We start from the raw sequence: 22,121 nt of genomic DNA on the forward strand, positions 1-22,121 counted from the left end.
CATAACAAGTCAAGAGGTACTTCTCTCAAGTAGCAAAACACAGGTGCATTAAGAAGGTGGCGAGTAGAGGGGCCGTTAGAATTACGATATTCAACGTCTAGACAGTGACCTCATAACACCATTTAGCATTCAGAGTTGGGATTAGAACACTGCTATCTCAAATGCAGACACCGAAGGAAATGTTGTAAATGAAAGAATTACACGAAGGCTTTGGAACGTATATTCATGTCCAATCAACCAACTGACTGATTTTTGTTTTGAGTTTGCTTTGTTTGCTCGTGATCTGGAAAGAAAGACCCAAATACTGATTCTGATCTAGACATTTGGATCTCTTGGAACGTAAATATAACGTACTCCGCATTTGCATGACATAATAATTAAGAGATATTTTCATTGTGTTGACAGAATTGACTTGACAGAATCGGCATGATGAGAAATGGTATCCTAATACTCCATAACAGCTGAAACAATGTTGCATCACGGTACGTATCAATAATCATCTAATGCTACATTGTGTGCACTTCCTTGAGATGTCTAGGAGTGTCAGTCGCCGAAATTATCAGTACACAAATTGATACAGAAAACGTTCTGGATCACCTTGGTTATTACCGGGTGTGCCTGGTGCACTCAGACTTCAATAACCATATTTTTTATCGGCAACGAGTGTGCCTTATAATCTAATGGAATACACCCCACTCAGGGAAAAGACCATTGGATCACCAAAATGACGCTCACCATCTGGCTCATTTTCATATACTTGGATCATAACTGTTGTTTATTGACAAGTCTTCCAGAACGAAAGTCTACTTCAAAGCACTCTGCAATACCCCTATGCATTCTGCCCACCCCTATGCATCGTACACAAATGCTGACTCTCTCTCTCCCTCTCTCTGTCTCTCTCTCTCTCACACACACGCATACACGCGCGCGCGCGCACACACACACACACACACACACACACACACACACACCACCACCACCACCACCACCATCATCACATGTGCTAAAGTTTATTTGGTGTAATTCTCTTTCTTTTGCAGATAGAGATATTGTAAATATGGATGCATTGCTCAGAAAGCCTTCACGGTCGGTTAGAGAACAAATTCATCAATGAGTCGTCAACCCTTGTCGCGTAAAGCATCGCTTAGCCGGAAGCTGTCTTCTGACAAGAAGGACCAAAAGAACAAAGACCAGACACAGACGAAAGGTGAGGCCACACACGAAGACATTGTCGCTAGGGGTATCTTCGGCGATGTGCCCCTCACCGACACAGAACGTCGCTTTCTAACAGGAGCTGAGACAGGCAACCTAGAGCAGATTCAACTGTGTATCCGGGAAAATGGTTCCCTGAATCTGAACTGCCGAGACTACCTTGGCCGCACAGCTCTTCAGTTGGCTGTTCTTGGTGAACATTATGAAGCCATACAGTTCCTTTTGGACAAATGTAGCCTTGATGTGGTTGAAGAAGGACTTCTCCATGCAATCAAAACTGAGAATGTTAAGGTGTGCGACATGTTTTTGGCACATCCAATCTACTCGGACAAGCGAGCTCGGATGGAGTTGGAATTTCAGCATGGTTTCTATGATCAAGAAGAAAGTAGTTCTAGCTTCGCACCGGACATAACTCCTATTGTGTTAGCCGCCCAGTGCAACAACTTTGATATTGTACACATGTTGATTCAGAAAGGCTTTACCATTCAAACACCTCACCATTACTTTTGTCTCTGTACAGAGTGTACTAACCATAAAACATTTGACCGTTTTGTCCACTCCCGGTCGCGACTGAATGCCTACACTGGCCTCGGGAGCTCAGCCTACTTGTCGCTGTCCAGTGATGACCCTATAGGTACAGCCTTTGAACTCAGTCGGTCACTGCAGATCTTGGCGGAGACAGAGAAGGAGTACAAGGTGAGTTAAGTAGGTTAGTGTTGTTTTACCCTGCACCCAACAGTTCTCAGTGTTAATATTGTCGATTAGCCACAACATGTAATCAGCAAAATACCTAATGTACAAACATCACAGAAATGACATTTGTGTGTTATGTTATGCTAAATGGAAAAGTCTAGTTCGTTTTACATATCCAGATAATATTTGAAGATGACATGACCCATTCATGTAGGGCATGCTCAGTTGATTGACCATAACTACCGACACTGAAATCTTTAACGGCTAATCAGAAAGATTTTGTAAATGTCTAGTTACAAAGGCTCAGCATCGGCATGTCTAGGACTGTAACACATGAAGACGTGAATAATCAAAATAAATCTGTAAGTAATGCGTAATAATGAACTGAACCCAAGGATTTGACTGCACCTCAATATTCTTCAAATAGAATGAAGCTGGTGAATATTGATATAGATATTGCTCGTGGAAATGTGAACAATTTGTCATCTACCAAAATAACAACAACCTTTGAATTCTTATGAAGCGTTACATGCGTATAAGACTACATGCTTATAAGAAGGTTGTGATAACAATATTAATAAACATACCCCTGACAGGACTATGGTCTATTACATGTAGTTATAATTGAATGCCAGACTGAAGGTAAGAATACAAGGAACTTACCAACATATTTCTGTGTCCAGCGTCACAAGAGGTCCTACTTGGTGTGAGTCCACGGTGGGAACAGTGTCTGAAATAGATTCAAACTGTCACTAGCCAGTCGGGCTAGTGATCCAAAAATGTCTCTGACCCTCGAGACACCTCAGGACCGAATAATCCATAATAATCACTGTTTAGACAATAAAGCGCATATGAGAAGAGTCCGAGTATTTATTTCACAAATTAATTGTTTCAGACTATTAACTCTCACATTCACTGGACATACTAGTACTCTGAGAACACCCATAAGGGACTACCAAAAGGCACCAATACACCACCAGACCTATCTGTGGTGTGAATGTTTGGTGTGCCATGTTTGGTGAAGAAATATCCAACGGTTTTAAAGATCTGCCCCCGAAAAGACAAATGCACACGGACGGAGGGACGCACGGACAGAGTCCATTTTAATATCCCCAGCAAAACGCGTTGCGGGGCATAAGTATCTTCGTATTTTAAGGACTTCTGTCATCATCACTGGAAGAATCTTCCACATAAAAACTGTCTGCATGGTCACAGTCAGAATCTTGAGCTGTTTGGGCCTCACCATCCCTTGCCTCATATGCATGTTAATCTAGGCATCGAAACGCGACCTGGTGGTGCTCAGATATATATTTATATAGCCGTCTGGGGTTTGCTTTCAACCAGTGGTAAATCACAGGGGTCATACTCTGGCACTTCCGAATTGACCAATGACGTTACTGCTTACAATTTAGATAGTTATATGCAATAACGTGCAATTGATTATTTGTTCATGTTTTTAGGGACGATGTTGTCACTAAAATGATCAAGTCAGGATTCAGGAAACATAATCAGTTCCTAAAATTATCACTCGTCATGCGGGTCAGCTTCAGCAACTTTTAACTGGCCCGAGCAAAGATCATCTTAGCATTTTTCTCGCGGACAGGTAGCTATTTCGAACACTTGGTGGGACTCACCCCATCTGGAATGGTTTGGAATTTATGTCAGTTTGGTGGACGTCGGACAGGACAACCTCTCACTTGACCGAAAAAGATTAAAACTGATACTTAAAACTTAGTAACTGTGTTCCTCAACATGTGATGGCATGCGTTACTGGCTACTTTCACATATAATTTTCATTGTTCTAGAGTAACTATTAATGAAGATATAGCTCCAAAAACTGTTTGAAAATAGTCTTCCTGTGATATATAGAGAGCAAAAAACCTCCATTCCTCCCAAGCTAAACAAGTTTACATAAATTATACCATATAGTGAAAACTAAGTCTTGAGGGCCCACTTGAATGATAAAAGATTTAGGTTAAATTCTCGAGTTGACTTTAAATGTTGACGATGTCCGTGACAAACACACACAGATCACATAAGCTGCATAGAATTCTACTTAATACAGCGTTTCGTCACACTCAGTTGCTATTACAAAATGACCAGGGACAAGTAAGTTTCGAAATTCACAGCAATAAGATGTGGTAACGGCAGCTCTCACTAAAGTGACCCTTCTATTGACGTCTGTGCTAAACCCTTCATATGTAATGTAGAAAATTTCTTTTTCAAAGTCACAAGGCTACAAAGGAGGTCCTTCAAAGTAGGATATTCAAATGTATGACATGCTACATTTGGGTTTACACTTTCTCACTAAAATACAGATTGTAGTCTTCTGGAATCGAGCACCTAATCGCCAGAACACAAAGCTGTCTAACCCTCTCGGCCACTGTGGCTTACAGAAAAATGTAATTGAACAACTGATAGTCCAGATGAGAAGAAAGGCTTGAATCAGTCTACCGATGGCACGCATAACAGTGTTATGAAGTGCAGCACAGCCGTAAATGTATACCATATGTCCAAATATATTCTATATAATAGAAATCTCCTTCGATTTGATAAATGCATTAATATTATGGAGTAGTTTAGCAGGTTGTTATGAATCACGTTACATGATCCACATCGATACACGACTGGTGCAGGGCCCTACCTACCACGTACACCCAAACAAATTGCGCTATTATGTCTGTAATATATAAGGACAATTTAGCAGTTAAATGATATGAAGTGATCGGTGAAAATCGATGACGACTCCGTGTTGGTACCTCTCATTTAGAACTTTTATGTCTAATGATTGGTTTGGACTTACATTTTAACCAAGACATTTATAGTGACTGTCTTATTACACATTAGGCAGGTAGGAGAATCAGTTTCAAGAGAATATTGTCGTTGATCAATGACTGGTGTTATTGCACGTGTTGGTCTGTGGTGCAAGAATCTTAACGTCGCACAGTTATAGTTGTTATCCACAAAACGTGTTCAACATTATACTTGCCAACTTCTGAAAAGCCACTTTAAGACGTTACTTTTCTTAGAACCAATTATGAGTAGTGTTAGGTCTTATCCCTTATTGTATTGTAATTAAAGATCTATAATATAACTTCTCCCTGAAATATACACCCGCGAAAATATGTTTATTGAGGGGTGAGAAAAGGATGTGTCACTTTCTTCTAAAAACGTTGGAAAACAAGAATGTCTTGGTAAGTTTTAAAGACTAGATTGTGAGAAAATGTCTTGACATGCACTGGAAATAGTCAGCAGCATGTGCAACACTTCATAAGTACACACGAAGTTTGTCGATTTATCTACAGATCTGTTATCCGAAGACACGATGCTTCCAACTGGAACCCACATGTATGTAATCATGTGTGTTTGTCGGACTGCATGTCCAGCGGGCTCAGATAGGAATCAATGCACAGAACTATTTGATCGTAAGGCCGGTTTCATACACTGTAATTAGCTTTTCCCTCGAACCCTGGATGGAGGTATTTGGAGAAAGTCTGACAGCATCTGACTGAACGTATTTCCCACTTGCTTTTTCATTGCATCCTCACATCTTTCAAAGGAACCGGATATTTTGTCACAAATTGGACCTTCATAACACTCAATATAATAAAATATAATTAGACCAGTGTAATGTTTTACTGTTGATATAGTAAATAATAAGCATCATTGCTTGAAATGAAAAATGGAAGTTGGATGTGCCAGTTGTTTCGATAAGTTTGCGAGGATTGCAGTGATTTGATTTATATATTCTTTTGCTACAGTTGCAAAAATAGATGCACTTTTAGATGTAAACTCCAGTAAAACATTTCTTGCAATTTGTGGTGACGAACGTGTTAATTATTCTTGACTATTTCAACACTGTTAAAGTAGGCATCATTTCAAAACATGATTTGAAGTAATAGTCATCCATTATCAGTGATCGCAACCTGTTGCATATTTACAATGCTTAGAATGTGTAGAAGTTGCTTTTATACAACCCCCAGTAACATATCTTGGGATCGTCTCTCTCAAACCACCATATGGTTGCACGTTACCAACAACTTGTGATATTCTTCATAGTGACCCATCTCAATCTGTAGTGATGTTCAGTATTTTGTTGCATGTGATACTGGTGGAACGGAAGCGGTGGTATGGCGTTATACCGTTGTTTGCACCTGGAGAGTTTTAGATAGTCTGAGCCAGTACACATTTTGTTACCGATATTTGCATGGATATGGCACATGTTACCATATGTTTGACATAATTGTATGTGTTATCCTAAACCGGTTTCATCATGCTTGATAAGCTATTGTTTTATATCAATTGTATATAGTTCAAAATGTTAATCGGCAACGATGGATCAATGTTTTCAATCTCGGGAGTTTGGATGGGAAGACACGTTTAATGAGAGGTATTGAAAGGAATTAGATTTGCGATTGCAACACCACTAAACACAATCATTATTTAGTGCTGTTGTGAAATATGCATTAGAGCACGAGATAGATGCAGCCTATTCATACTTTATATTTTAGCAATGCTCTTTTCCGCAGAACGAGTACAAGGCTCTGAGTGAACAATGCAAAAGGTATGCGGTAGAGCTGCTGGATCTGTGTAGGTCTAACGAGGAGGTCATGGCAGCCCTTCATGGAGGATCCAATGTGCGGGATCTCTCAAGAATAAAAAAGGCTATCAAATACGAACAGAAGAAGGTACTACATATTATTTCGCATACTTTCGTACTAACTATTGTGTACTCTGCCTGTAGTGCAGTCCGCCAACATTAAGCGGTTTTTCCACAGTCATATTGTACTCCGTTCAACTTGTCTTTTAGGTAAAATGTTTGTAGAGAAGGTTGTTTGAGTTTAACCTATCAGCATATCGGTTGAACCACAAACCACAAAGATGCACGAACCTACAGAATATTTGCGCGTTCAAAATTTCGGCTACTGCAAAAACTTGTGTTCATTCTACAGTTAATTGACCACAGAATTTACAGATATTATTGTGGAATATTTACGGTGATTGAAAGCTGTTATAATAATGTATGGCAGGTCCCACCACCGCAAATGCTGTGGAAGCCATGCCCTTTTAAATTTCCATTCTCTCCCACTGAAATGTACGTACATTATTTCTAACTTATATAATGGTCATAGAAACAAAACATACACAGGTCAAACACTGAGACAAGAAGCATGCTGTTTCATTAGAATCAAACGGTTACCGTAAACTATGATCATGTCTTGTATTTGTAGTTCATTGCACACGCCAGTTCTCAGGAGCATCTGATGAGCATGTGGTACACTGGCGTGCCGTGGTTCCAGCATCAGCCAGTCATGATGAAGCTGTTCCTGGCACCGCTCGGAATCATGTTCATACCTGTCACAGCCATCGTCTACGTATTTCTGCCCTACTCCAAGGTACCCCCCAAGCAGCCTCGGTCAGAGGCTATAGCCTTTTTCTGCAGCCTCGGTCAGAGACTAGCCTTTTTCAGCAGCCTCGGTCAAAGGCTAGCCTTTTTCAGCAGAATTTCATGTGAATAAAATGTTTTGGTCTCTGATGGCTTTCTTGGAATGGTAATCTATATCAGGGTGTTTCAGATTGGCGAGGTATTGAGGAGTCCTTTCATGAAGTTCATGAACTATATCTGTTCTTACACGGCGTTCCTCGTCCTGCTGTTCGTGGCCACCACACTGGAGTCTTCTGACCATGTCGACTTGTTTGAAGGGACAAAGGGTACAGTCAACAGCCTCATCATGTTCTATGTATTAGGTACGGTGTGACACAACCTTGCGGATGTCGTTGCTGTTAGGGACTAATGCTACTACTAGTGCTGCTGCTACTACTACTACTACTACTACGACGACGACGACGACGACGTCTCCCAGATCTGTATATGATAATCATACACTCTGTTGTTTCAGGCATGTTCTGGGCGGAGTGTAAGCAACTATGGGAGGAAGGTGTGCGAGAATACTTCTCCCAGATATGGAACTACATGGACATCATGATGCTGGCTCTGTACACGGCCTCGTATGCCATAGAGGGGGTAATCTACACAAAGGCTAGAGATATCCACACCACCGGCCTGATAGCAAGCGAGGGTAGGTGAGCACATAAAAAACCTTTGTGTTAAATATATTATTGATACAGATAGTTTTAAATGGCGTGAAGGAAAGATCATCTACATTATTCAATATCATTCAGTTCCTATACGTTGTACTAAGTTGATGACATGTTAAACTATAGCTTGCTCCAAAGTCTTATGGGTCAAGTGTCTGAGCAGTATAAACCAGTCAGTAAAAGTGACATGTTTTTACCCCTCAATGGCAGTTGACAAAAACTACTCTAATACCGTAAAATCGGAAGACTGGTCATCAGGTATTCCTGCTTGTCAGTGAGATGCGATGGACAGTTTCCATTGGTTACAAGTATTCTCCTTTAGGACTCGGCTGTTTTTTGATATTTATGACTGTTGTGTTTCAATATCAGTGTCCGAGAGTTGGAATAAGCACAAGTTCAAATATGTTAAACGCTTCCAAACCAGTCCCATTCATTGTAATTGATGGGTAAAATGATTCGATAAAGTGCTTGCTCATCACCCCGGAGGCCCAATTTCGATTCCAAATGCTGGCATCTAACTTTATGCAGTTTCTTCGGCAATCCACAGTGTACTCCTGAGTTCTGAAATTCGCTATTCAGTCTACCATATCCTTGTCATCGTGCCACCCTCACTCCCAGTGAACGTCTTTTCTCTCCGTCTATTTGTGCTATACTATTTTTATGTTGAAATGTTGCACGTTTCAAGACTGGTTTTAGTCATGCTCGATGCAGTAAGCAGCTGCACATATCAGTACCTCAGTGCAGGTGTCAGTCTGCTCCTCTCATCGCCACTCACAGAGTGCACTCAGCGGTGGAAGTAAATACTGTATTTTTCTATTTAGATGAAAGTGAAGGCCGCCACGTGTTCGACCTGAATCTGATAGCATCTGATCATCCCGGGAAAATTGGTCTTGCAGGTTTAACAAGAAGTTGTTTTACAACCTGTTTTAATCATGTCCGTTATGTTTTAGATGACAGTATCCCAAACCCTCAGATACTGTCCAAGGTCCTGTTTTCCGTTGCCAATGTGCTCAGCTTCGCTAGAATTGCCTATATCCTCCCTGCCAGCGAGACGTTTGGCCAGCTTCAGATCTCATATGGCAGGATGTTGCAGGATGTGGGCAAGTTCATCTTCATCTACTTCACCGTCATGATCGCCTTCATCTGCGGGTTAACCAGCCTCTACAGCCTAAGCCAGAACAAGCATTTTGCAAAGTAAGCATCCCTGTCTGTTTAGAAGGCGCCCCATATATGTGCCGTAGCAGAATACGTTCTATATACCAGAGGCCGAAACATAGTAGGTCCAATATGCCATGTGCCAAAACATAGTAGGTCCAAAATATCATGTGTCGAAGCATACTAGGTCCAATATACCATGCGTCTAAACATAGTAGACCCAATATACCATGTGTCGAAACATACTAGGTCCCATTTTCTATGTGCCGAAAGATAGTAGGTCCAATATATCATGTGTCGAAACATAATAGGTCCAATATACCACGTGACGGTACCCGTGAAGGTCCCGGGGTAAAATAGGCCTTCTGCAACCCATGCTTGCCGTAAAAGGCGACTATGCTTGTCGTAAGAGGCGACTAACGGGATCGGGTGGTCAGGCTCGCTGACTTGGTTCACACATGTCATCGGTTCCCAATTGCGCAAATCGATGCTCATGTTGTTGATCACTGGATTGTCTGATCCAGACTCGATTATTTACAGACCACCACCATATAGCTGTAATATTGCTGAGTGTGGCGTAGTAGGTTCAGTTTATCGTGTGTTGGAACATAGTAGGTCCAATATACCATGTGTCGGAACATAGTAGGTCCAATATACCATGTGTCGGAACATAGTAGGTCCAATATACCGTGTGTTGAAACATAGTAGGTCCAATATACCATGTGCTGTAACATAGTAAGTCCAATATATCATGTGTCGAAACGGAGTAGATCCAATATACCATGTGCCGGAACATAGTATATCCTAAATATATCATGTGTCGAAACATTGTAGGTCCAATGTCTCATGTGTCGAAGCATAATAGGTCAAATATACCATGTGTCGAAACATAGTAGGTCCGATACACCATGTGCAGGAGCAGAATAGGTCACATATATCATGTGTCGGAACATGGTAGGTCCAATATATCATGTGTCGGGACATAGCAGGTTCAGTATACCAAGTGGATTACAAAAGGATGCAATGTTAGTGAGATATATTCGCACATGCCTCCATACATGTGTCCATTTATGTCTATGCCTATTATGTATGTCGTGTGTATCTTGGGGTGGAAATTTGCGGTAAACATCTGAGATGATTTTCATGAAAAGAGTTACGTTCAGTTAGAAACTTTAGGAAACTAAACATAGAATAAAAACAAAACGTGTTGATCAGGTCCTTGACCCGTCTGCTTGTCGATCACCAGACATAATGTGAAATTTCGTGAAGACCAACATGAAATGTGTTTACCACATGACCGAATGCTTACGATAGTCTGCGAGAAAGACTCCACTTAACTTCGCCTACGCCACCAATATTGCTAAACCGGCTCTGTTCTACTTCGACCAGAAACCTTTATGTTGGGGCAAATACAATCGTTTAGCACGCACACAATCCAGAAATCTGTTTCATGCAAGCCCAGGGAGATCGTTTATGGGGCATTTGCTTCTACTATTACATATTGTATCTGTCTGTCTAAACACACAAGCTGCATACATGTGGCACGGCTTGTTTATACAGAGAGGAACACCAAATATCGCTGACACGTGTAACTCCCGTGTGCGTACAACGCCTCTGGGCTACTCACATCGGAAACGTTAAACATGGGGGCGTGGGGGTTCACGCAGTATGTTCGCCTATATGCCTAATCTATGAAATTCGAGAGGAAAATCATTATATTGAAGCCGTAATCCCAGTAGCGCCTCCATAACACACCAGTCTTACTGACGGCGACCCTCGTGGACGCGAAAACTGCCATTTGCTGGCTGGTGTAAGCTTTCCAGTTAATGTTACACTCAATTACTCCTCGCTTACGTGTAGACATTTCAATGCGTGATGTCAATAGCTTTCCATTTCTGCTACTGGCAAGTATTGTCTAGCTATAATGCTCTACTGACATGTATTATGTAGCTGTAATGCTCTACTGACATTTATTATGTAGATGTAATGCTTTATGGGCATGTATTATGTAGTTGTAATGCTCTACTGACATGTATTGTCTAGCTATAATGGTCGACTGGCATGTATTATGCAGCTGTAGTGCTCTACTGGCGCATTTTGTCTAGCTATAATGCTCTGTCAAGGAATAATGCGGGCTAGCAATATCTTACACGTGCGAGCAGTTGTGCAAATTATTACCTGCCAGTGGAATGGCAATATTACACTTTGGTAATACCGTTAGACATATCACGTCATAATGATTATGGCGTCACAATGCTAATACCACAATCGCAGTGGTATTAAGCGGCTTTCACACGACAAAATAAAAATCTGATAACACATGTTGAAATTTTAAAAGTTGTCAAACTCGCGCTTTCACACGTCAAACACGCTGTCAAACTTTCGTGTCATGTGAGCATCTTGTCTCTATCGGTGCATTCACGTGACAATTTCGTTGACTGCAATTGGTTGTTTCTGAAAAACACAAGTTTGACAACACTTCAAACGTCAAACTCGAGTCCTACAACACCGAAAGTTTGATAAAAAGTTTGTGGAATAGAGTCCGATCCCATTTCTCGACAACAGTTTGACAACACTGAAAATGGTGTTGTGGCGAGTTGTTGGAATGCTCACACTCTCAAACGCGAGTTTGACAACTTGTGTTGCCTAGTGAAGGCCGCTGTGGACCTTGCTTGATTCGCGGAAAATTGATATGAGCGTCATCACACTGTAGGCAGTATATATGTATATCCATCAATATGAGCGTCATCACACTGTAGGCAGTATATATGTATATCCATCAATATGAGCGTCATCACACTGTAGGCAGTATATATGTATATCCATCAATATGAGCGTCATCACACTGTAGGCAGTATATATGTATATCCATCAATATGAGCGTCATCACACTGTAGGCAGTATATATGTATATCCATCAATATGAGCGTCATCACACTGTAGGCAGTATATATGTATATCCATCAATATGAGCGTCATCACACTGTAGGCAGTATATATGTATATCCATCAATATATGTTTCCAGAGTAATAAACAGAATATTAAACTCGCTTCTGTGAAATATCACTTTTGTTATACTCGTGAAAGATTTAGCTTTCGCTCGTTAGATACCAAATCATTCACTCGTTCAATAAAGTGGGTATTACACGGAAGGTGGTAGTATCCTTTATATATATATACATATATGAGGAATGTCAGTATGGTAATGCATTGTCGAATGGGGCCCTACAGCAGCTCCGAGAGGCTTAAATGTATGAACCAAGAGTCTTTTAAGTCATTAAACATCTTCACCATTCAAACTGTCCCTAACTTTGTCCAGGGGTATATATTTGGATCACTGTTAAGCGCTACCACGTCAGCTTACATGATGAAAGGGTAGGATAACGAAATATGGATAACAGCTTCTTTATTTTTTGTGTAGTGTCTGACACCGTTATCAAGATAAAAATAATTTGGATTGTACTGTTCAGCATCGCTACTTCGTTCACAAACAATGAATAAAATCAAGTAAAACAGTACTGTCTTATGAGCATAGTCAACAAGTGTAACAGTCCACGGAGATTTTTCTTGAAATTCTAGAAACTTTTACGCGCTAAACGTGGTAACTTTCGAATATATTTGGGTCTTAAGTTTTACGGACTTGGGCGGAGTGTTTGTCGTCAACATTATTCCAAAATTTCGTATTCTTGGTGAGTAAAGATTACCGTGACGGAAAGGAGCACATGCAGAGCGACAGCATGCGTGCTACCTATCTAGCTGTTATGTTCCAGTTTGATGCAGACCTCGGGCACCTTGTTCTGGGCAGCTTTCGGGATGGGGAACTCTGAAGCCCCCCGGATCAGCGAAGGAGGCTCACACAAGGTGGTGGAGATGGTGGGCTTTATCTTATATGGAGTGTACATACTGGGAGCTGTGGTGGTCCTCATCAACATGCTCATTGCCATGATGAGTAACACATTTGAAGAAATTCAGGTGAGAAGATCCAGCACAACATGCTGCACCGATACCATACTCACCTTTTCTTGCAATAGAAAAACGTATACAATATTTTGTCATACATCACGAAACACAATGCGCAGCAAGTTCTTGATTTTATGATGACCTGGTCCTGATATGTAACGTTTAGAGGTTTTATTTGATCTAGAATAATTATTAAGCCTAGAATTTGTTGCCGCGGAAGTGAAGAAGACACCTTATCATATATGGAAAGCAAACTTTACGTGATGTAAGGCAGCTGAGAAAAATGCATAGAAAGTAATCAGGTATCTCTTCAGTAAGACACGTACTCCATCAATTGCTCAAATAATCGTCTATGTTTATGGAAGGCGTGATGATGGGTAGTAGTACATGTACAGTAATACAACTTCAACGGAGCAATAACTTAGAATACACAAGTAATATAAACTTTTAGTCTGCTAGTTAAATACTATCAGCACATTTTTGATGTACGAGCAGATTATCGTGAATGACTAAAGATCATGCGCCAAACGGCATGTAATTGAATGAGTACACGTATACATAATTAGAGCTGAATGAATTACCCGACTATAAGCTGTTATATAGCCGCACGTTCAACGGTCATGACTAGTGCACAAAGCATATTAATTTATCGATTAGTACATGTAGCATAATAAGTGAACTTGGCAATGAAGTCGAGCGTCTATCGACACTGACGGATGCACATCGTCTTAAGACTTATGACACAAATGGTGCTTACAGACATCTAAAGTGCAGCCACCATTTATTAACAAAAATATACGTAAAGTTGAAACCGTAAACTACATTCTTGGCAATGAAAACTTTGCATCAGCAGAATCCACTACTTGTGTACTTCTTTCGTGTGATTTAACATGCAAATCTAGAATTGAAAAGTGTTGTCAGAAAGAAAGAGTGTTAATTCATTTAAACGCTTAGAGCAAAATACCACTAACCTACATCCAGCTACCGGTGTTAAAATATGGCAAGGAATGATTGTGAAAACCAGTTTATATTGTTGTGGACTACTGTTTGACATTGAAGGGCAACAGCTTTGTTTGCTAAACAAACACACAGCGGCACTTTGCCCGGACTGTACAGAGACTAGATAAGATCTCCGCCTAAATCCACTATTGCAAACAATGATTGGCTACATTAATAAAAACATACTCCACTTCTTGGACTCTTTATGTAAAAAAGTTATGATAATCTCATAATACACATAATCTACTCTTCCATGGCTAATATGCCCCAAAAGTATTTGAGGAGATCTTCAGTCTGTCTTGTGTAAAACACAATCTTAGAAACTTTTATTTATATTTATATAACTTATATTTATACAGTGGTTCATGTCACACACAGACACACTCAGACACACACACACACACACTCACTCACTCACAAACACACACACACTCTCTCTCTCTCTCTCTCTCTCTCTCACACACACACTCCAGTGGAAACACATTATGAACAAACAAGTACAAAAATATACAGAGCACATGTGGCATAACAAGGCATCACTTAATGCAGTTACATGTTTCGAGCTCATGCATCACTGAAATATCACATACTTTTAAACTTAACATTCTTATATCCAGGGCAACCATGTAATTATGCTTGATAATTCAGCCATGAAATAAAGTCTCAAAAGAATGTTTGCTGAGTAACAAGCATGCGGGTGACTATGATATATTCCAAGGTGCAGATATACACAGTTCACACAATCCCTCCTCCGGGACATGTAGCATGTTGTCATTTTAAACCTTGCAACATATATGTTCTATCATTTGAAACCATATCTGAAAATTGCGTTTTATTGGAGATACTCGGTGTACAAGTGACGCCATCCTATTGTGAATGTTTGATTATATTTCTGTTCTATCAATTGTCAACATTATGTATGATACGATTCATGTATCTAAAAACCATCATCACTCTTAGAATATATATTCTGATTCTCTTGTCGCCTATTTTCAAAACGTAGCCCTCTTTAATTTACAGATAGACGAAGACATGGAGTGGAAGTTTGCACGTGCAAAACTGTGGATATCATTTGTAGAAGAGGGCACTACTTTGCCTATTCCCTTCAATATCATTCCGACGCCCAAGTCTATTCTCAAGTTTATCCTCTACTTTAAAACCTGCATCAAGGGAAAAACACCATTAAGTATACTTTATGACATGCAAATGTGGATCTCAACATGATGTCATCTTATGTATGACTGCGTGCGTGAGTGTGTGTGTGTGTGTACACACACATACATATATATATATACATACATACATACATACATACATACATACATACATACATACATACATACATACATACATACATACATACATACATACATACATACATACATACATGATTAACAGTATGATTAATAGTATCTAACAGTATGATTTTATTTTTCCTGTTGCAACCTGACATTTGCGGTAACAAACAGTATTACCGTATCATTCTGTTGACAGTACGATATTGGGAGTACCTGTTTACAACCTGACATTGGCGGTAACAAACAATATTACCGGTATCATCCTGTTGACAGTATGATACTGACGGTAACTGACAGTATTACCGTATCATCCCGTTGGCAGTATGTTATTGGGAGTAATTAACAGTATTACCGTATCATCCTGTTGACTGTATGATATTGACGGTAAGTAACAGTATTTCCGTATCATCCTGTTGACATTATTGACATTAGGAGTAACCAACAGTACTACCGTACTTTTCCTGTTTACCCCATGCTACTGACAGAGCCAATAAGTATAAGCATAATCCATTTTTACAGTTTGACAGTGAAGAATCGGGGAATGATGACGACGGCTTTGAGTTCGATTATAAGGTGAGATACATTTAATGAGATATTCTGATTTGATTATAAGGAATATACTATATGCCAGTGAGACACTTTTGATTTGAGCAACGTAGGACTGGAGAACTGCTGTATCGTCATTACACTGTCGTGACAAAGTAGAACCAGTTTCTGAATACTGTTTGACTTACCACTTTAAGTATAGTAGTGTAACCAAAGGCATTGTTATCAGGTGTGTCGAAATTATAGAAATTCCGATGTGTTATTACTGCTTGAAATAGTTACAGATGTGTGTAAGTCAAATTAACATGAAGATGTTTCATATTGTTTGCTGTATCTCTCCAGGATTTTCGAAATAATAACTTGTAAGCAGTTTTTCGAGATGCATACGTTTTTCCTACTTCTTGCGGAAAAAATTGACATCAAACGTGCCCTTCAATCAGTTATTCCCAAAATCATTGTTTGGACGTCAGTTGGTATGAAAAACACACATTTGGAATGCTTGGAAACGCTACACCCCGGAACACAGCAATTTAACGTGCACGGGGACACCATATGACACCAAGTGAAGACACAACCAAACGCCGTCGTGGCAGACCGTCTCCGAAGTGACCGTTCACCTGTAACACGTCACGCAACAATCGTTGGATTCGAACCACGCATCTTCTTCCAACCAGTCAAACTGACATCCCGAGCAGTTCTGGTGTGAACAGGATATTGCCGAAGACTATTCGCTTGCGTCTGATTGCACTCGGGATAAGTGCTAGACGTCCTGCCAGACGACACATTTTGACACGACGTCACAAACTTCCATGATTTATGGAGACAACATATGCGGTGGAGAGCATATGAGTAGAGGCATGGTCTCTTCACTGCGAGTCCAGATTCCTATTGCATGGCGAAAGCAGAGTTTACCGGCAACATGGTGAGCGTTGTATAGGAATTGTGTCCATGAGACCGGTCGTTTGGGCGGCGGTGGATGATGGTTTTGGGGATAACGAGTGCTGGACGTACACCTTTGTATGTTTTGTATGATGTTCCAGCTTGACAACGCTAGATCTCAGGTCGCTTGGCGCAGCACTGTGTTAACGTCCTTCCCTGGCCTCTAAATCCCCAGATCTGTCCCTTAATGACCACGCCAGGGGCGAAATGGAGGCAAAAACCTCTTGCTTCAGGAACTCCGCTAGGTGGAGGTCATTCCACGAGACCTCTTGCGACGTTTGGTTGGCTCCATGAGGCGCAAGTGTCAAACATGCATCAATTCTCACGGTGGACATACACGTTCTTGACTGAGTGAATTTCCCACGTTCTCTCACTGACTTTATTAGCATGAATCCACCAGAAAAGTATAAAATATGGTATTTGAAATGCTACTGTGGAACGATTTTTTATTGCAACGTTAAAAATTCTTATCATGAAAATATCGCTTGTTGGTTCACATGTCTAACTTCAAGTCAAGCACGATAACTTACCTTATACCATAACTTGCCTTATACCATAATTACCTTGGCTACTAAACGTTAGAACTAATTGTGATCTGTTTTCAGGCAATAATGCATAAGATAGTTCTGCGCTACGTCCACAAGATCAAGTTCGAAAAGAAAGGAGAAACACTGAAGGACGGTGAGACATTATTATTATTGATTAAGATCAGGGTCAGAAAATTGATCTTCAGTAACCCAGGCTTGCAGTCAGCAGCGACTAACCTTATCCGGTAGTCAGGCTCGTTGACTTAATTGACACATGTCATCGGTTCCCAAATGCGTAGATCGATTGTCATGCTGTTGATAACCGGATTGTCTGGTCCAGATTCGATTATTTACAGACTCCCGCCATATAGCGGGAATATTAGTGAGTGCGACTTAAAACTAAATTTACTCACCCACTTATCTTATCACTCTTATCATTGACTGCTGACTGACCAGACAAATAGGATTTCCTCTATGTGGGACAACCATCGTTGTTACATATCAGTGAACTGAAGCTCACAGGAGAAGGTACTAGTTTTCACTGCATTCTTCCTTATACCTATAAATATATTGCAAGTGATTTTGTTGTATTGTGTTGTTTCACCAAAATCGAGCTCGAGGCCACGACCGAAACCAGAACTTTGATTTTCTTTTACTATTTTCATGGACGGTTCCTTTATTGCAATGAACTAGGTCCATGACCTAGGGATACAGCGATAAATGCAATGCGCACTTTAATGAGTTCCTACCAGTCTTCTTTTGCTATCTGAGACATATGTGGATCGTGCGGGTATTCCTTTTGCACTTGGGAACTTAGTGTGTTATGTTGTTATCATAAGTCAATCAAGTCAATAAAGTATTTTATTCCCATTCCACTGGGCGGCGACCCATCAGCGACCATGCAGGTCTATGCCGATCTTTGTTTCCACGCTTGAAAGGGCTCAATCGGTGTAAACTGTCCCCAGTTGTATGTGATCTACGTCGAGCATTTACTCAGTGTACACTTTATGCGAATATGAAACGATGCACGGCTACTCTAGGTACGATCTGAACGGCCGATCATGACTGTGACCATGTCCCTATTTTCCCAGATTTAACCCACTCAGGTGACGCTCTGATCACATTGTCATCACCCCAAACTTTTAAACTATTGCTCATCCTCCAGCACCAGTTTAATCTGAACCAGAGACAAATGATGAACAGATACAGTTACTACGAATGTTGAAACTGAGAAGAAGAAGGAAATCATCTTGGGTGCGCCCGTGATAGGTCAATAGCGAAGGTTGATTTGTGGACATTATGATAGGCTGATACGTGAGTAGGGATTTGAGGATGCCTCGTCATTTTCATTTACCTAGAATGCCTCCTCTTGCGTTGAAGTGCTCAATATACTTGGTCCATTGATGGGGAATTCTGACACGAACTTCAGAAATGCCCTTGAACCAGGACTGAAGCTGGCAGTCACCCTCAAGCACCTGGCGTCTGGGGTTAAGTACCCCACCCTTTCCTATGACTCTCAAGGTACAAGATTTCGCAGATCCTGCTCCTGTGTGTCTTATATATATACTTTGTGTATATCAAATGGGGTTTAAGAATATTTCGCTCGTATGACGAGGTACATGCGTGTGTACGTGCGGTCGCTTGTACCAGCCAAGACTTAAGGTGATTTTTTTATACTGTTAGATCACTGAGACACCATGCCGCAGCTCGAATACCCTGTTCAAACACATAATACTGACGCTGAACTGACCAGATCGTGTTGTACACATTATTGCTGAGCGCCAGGCAAGGATCAACAACTACCATATTTTAACGTCTTTGGTATGACGCAGCCGGGAATTGAGCGCGCGACCTTCCGCTCTCCGGACGGACGCTCTAACAACTACACCACGGAGGTGGTTTCCTTTAAGTAATACAGTGATCCGTTCTGACATGGCTTTAATCCGATAATTAATTCGTGTGTCCAGCTAATTGTGTGGTTAAGAGTTATCACTTTGCACTCAATAAAGTATTTTGCCACGGCTGACAAAGAACTCCTATGTGACAAATTAATCGTTCAATACGAAATATTTAAAGCTCTAAAATGAACGCTGTTATGTTTGATTGTACACTCCTTATTTCTTTGTATTTCAGACATAACTGAAGCCAAAGACGAGGTGTTGAACCAGTTAAAAGGCTTTTACAGTAAAATATCAACAAGAATGGACGCACTGGAGAAAACTATTCATGAAGTTAAACACTCCGTTGAGATCAAAGCAGCGGAGCCACCCTCAACCCATCAGTCGCAACCACCCAACTCGGCACCGTCTCTTTCCACCACCAGCACTGCTATTTTACATAAACACATAGGTGCTCGTGTTGACATAACATCTCCTAACGTTGTCAGGAAGAGTCCACAACTAACAAGATCCGACTCAAGATCCCGAGAAACGCGAGCTGGGTTTCAGATAAAGGCGGGTCCTCATGTGTCGGGAAGTATTTTAAGCCATCCGCATGGAAGACCTGAGTCCAGGGGACATGGTGTCAATGAATACCATGATCCCAGAGGTAGAGAGTCGACGAGACTTAGCACGAGTACTTTGGAGAGTAGACGGACACTATCCCAAGAGAAAATGCCAGAGAACAAGGGAAACAGTTTGATTAGAAGAACACCATCTCTTGAGCGCAGGCCCTTGGATCAAAGCCAGTACCACACTGTACAACAGCGAACACCCGCCTTTGTTGAAAAACCTCATGACAGGAGAAGAGACGCGAGATCACCATCTGAGGAGAGACCGCCAATCGACAGGCGTCTTAATCAACAATACGCATACGATAACTGGCCACAAGTACAAACATATGAGCTACGCACTGTGCGTGGTCCTCAAGGAAGCTATGCATGTAGAGAAAGCTCTTTGGATAGGCATTTGCGGACGCAGTCCCTCAATCGACCACCGCGTCAATATGCATCGCCTCAAGACCATATGGGTGTTAAAGAAGTCTGAACAAGACTAATGTCTGGTTACCTTTATGACCGTGTGACGACCCGCAGGCCTTGGATACCGACTCACATGGTGCTGCACTGGAACCTCTGCCCCTGAGGTTCAGCATGTTCATCCGTGATGGCATGCTCACGGGATATTTTGCACTTCCTTGGAAGATACATACTCCTGGGTGATGGTTTGGATACCAGAAGATCCTGGTGATGTTTTGGGCGCCTACCTTGGATTTGTATTGAGAACGATAGTGGTGAAATGCTAATCTGGTAGTATCTTAAACTACCCACTCAATAGGTGTGCATTTGGAACCTACCTAGTGTACTATGGACCTTCCTTCGGAAAACGTAGGGCAGCCTAGTTTTGCTTTTGGTTCTCATCCTTAGAGTGCATTAGAACCCAGTCTTGGTAGTGTAGTGTGAACCATCCTTCCAGGTTCATATGACATCTGTGTTGTTGGCTGAATATATGACTTTCCCAGCTAACACGCAACGTTGTGGGTAGGTTGTAGCGTTGACAGAACGTTTGTCACAACAATAGTATTACATTTTATAACGTTATGTCACAACGCAAGAACACAGTTGCAAATTTACGTTGACGAAACGTTATGGTTTGGGCTCCTCACAACGTTATAACAACGAATCTGATAATGTGGTGTCACGGTATTTTCTGTAAAGATTTCATTTTGAGATTGTTTCTTCACTATTTGGCTAAAGCTTCAGAACACATACGTCCAAAACAACATACAAATTGACGAATAAACATTGAAGTGAATTTTGTTTCTTATGCATTGTTTACTGCTGTGAAAACTGTTCAACTATTGACGTTAAATATAACGTGAAGACAAAGTAAAATATGTTAGAATCATTTAACCGAAGCTTGTGGGGACGTAAAATGACGTGTCACAACGTCAGGCCACAACGTTGTGACGACGTTAAAGGGAGTCCACTGAATAACGTTGTAACAACGAAAGCTTAACGTTGTGACGACGTTGTGACGACATGAAATTGTTAGTTGGGTTTACTGCTTGTTTCTTTTGTCTCATTATCGGCGTTGATCCGAATGGCACTATGGCCATTATAATTCCGTACTAAATTCATATGACTCGAATTATTGAATTTGTCGTAATGCGTTTCAGCTTCATGGAAGTAAAGTAGTCTTGGTCGGTTCTCAAATACGCACACATATCCAATGGAGGTCTTCTTACCCACTGTAACTATTAGCTGGGGAGTAACAACTGGGCAGTAACGGGTATGGCGAGATGAACCACAAGAAATGTCCTGCCAGTAGTAAAAGAAGGATTTATGTTATGTCATGCAAAATCTTCGTTTATTTACTTACTTCGATTCATTAATAATTGCTAGAATTTGAAAAATTAGCGTGGATGCAAATAAATACACATACAGATCGATTTGTGTGATTGTTGTTGCAAGATATACTCTTCAAAAACGCAGGATATACTCGGAAATGTTAGAAAGTAAACATGCTCCTTGTGACAAATACTACATTTGAAAGTTAAAAGGTCGATCAAAGGGATGTTCAGTTCATCCTTTAGGAAGCATTTCCACACCATTCCCTATGTTTCGACAAAAAGCCCAGGGTCTGTGTTTTCTGCCGTGGATCATATAAACATTGATCCAGATTGTGTACCAGTGATGACAGCCACTTTCGATACAAAAGAAAGTTTTGTTGGAGGATTAAGCGTACACCGTCCATT

The 22,121-nt window shown here is 40.9% G+C and overlaps 1 protein-coding gene across 1 annotated transcript; it reads left to right on the forward strand.

Annotated features, from left to right (window-relative positions):
• The first annotated feature begins 1,110 nt into the window (after nucleotides 1–1,110).
• Nucleotides 1,111–21,758, forward strand: LOC137261657 (short transient receptor potential channel 7-like). Its single transcript, XM_067799435.1, has 11 exons — nucleotides 1,111–1,908; nucleotides 6,435–6,593; nucleotides 7,137–7,301; nucleotides 7,482–7,653; nucleotides 7,806–7,985; nucleotides 8,955–9,198; nucleotides 12,931–13,132; nucleotides 15,140–15,300; nucleotides 15,936–15,990; nucleotides 17,508–17,583; nucleotides 19,563–21,758. The coding sequence occupies exons 1-11, from the start codon at nucleotides 1,111–1,113 to the stop codon at nucleotides 20,411–20,413; spliced, it is 3,063 nt and encodes a 1,020-aa protein (XP_067655536.1). The 3' UTR covers nucleotides 20,414–21,758.
• Nucleotides 21,759–22,121: the final 363 nt, after the last annotated feature.

This window comes from Haliotis asinina, chromosome 14 (assembly GCF_037392515.1).
Source record: "Haliotis asinina isolate JCU_RB_2024 chromosome 14, JCU_Hal_asi_v2, whole genome shotgun sequence".
NCBI lineage: Eukaryota > Metazoa > Mollusca > Gastropoda > Lepetellida > Haliotidae > Haliotis > Haliotis asinina.

Bases quoted from the DNA above. Each gene is read 5' to 3' on its own strand.
- LOC137261657 (XM_067799435.1), top strand. From the start codon at position 1,111: ATGAGTCGTCAACCCTTGTCGCGTAAAGCATCGCTTAGCCGGAAGCTG. The intron at 7,654-7,805 runs GTACGGTGTGAC...CTGTTGTTTCAG, and splicing joins CATCATGTTCTATGTATTAG to GCATGTTCTGGGCGGAGTGT. The intron at 17,584-19,562 runs GTGAGACATTAT...TTTGTATTTCAG, and splicing joins AGGAGAAACACTGAAGGACG to ACATAACTGAAGCCAAAGAC.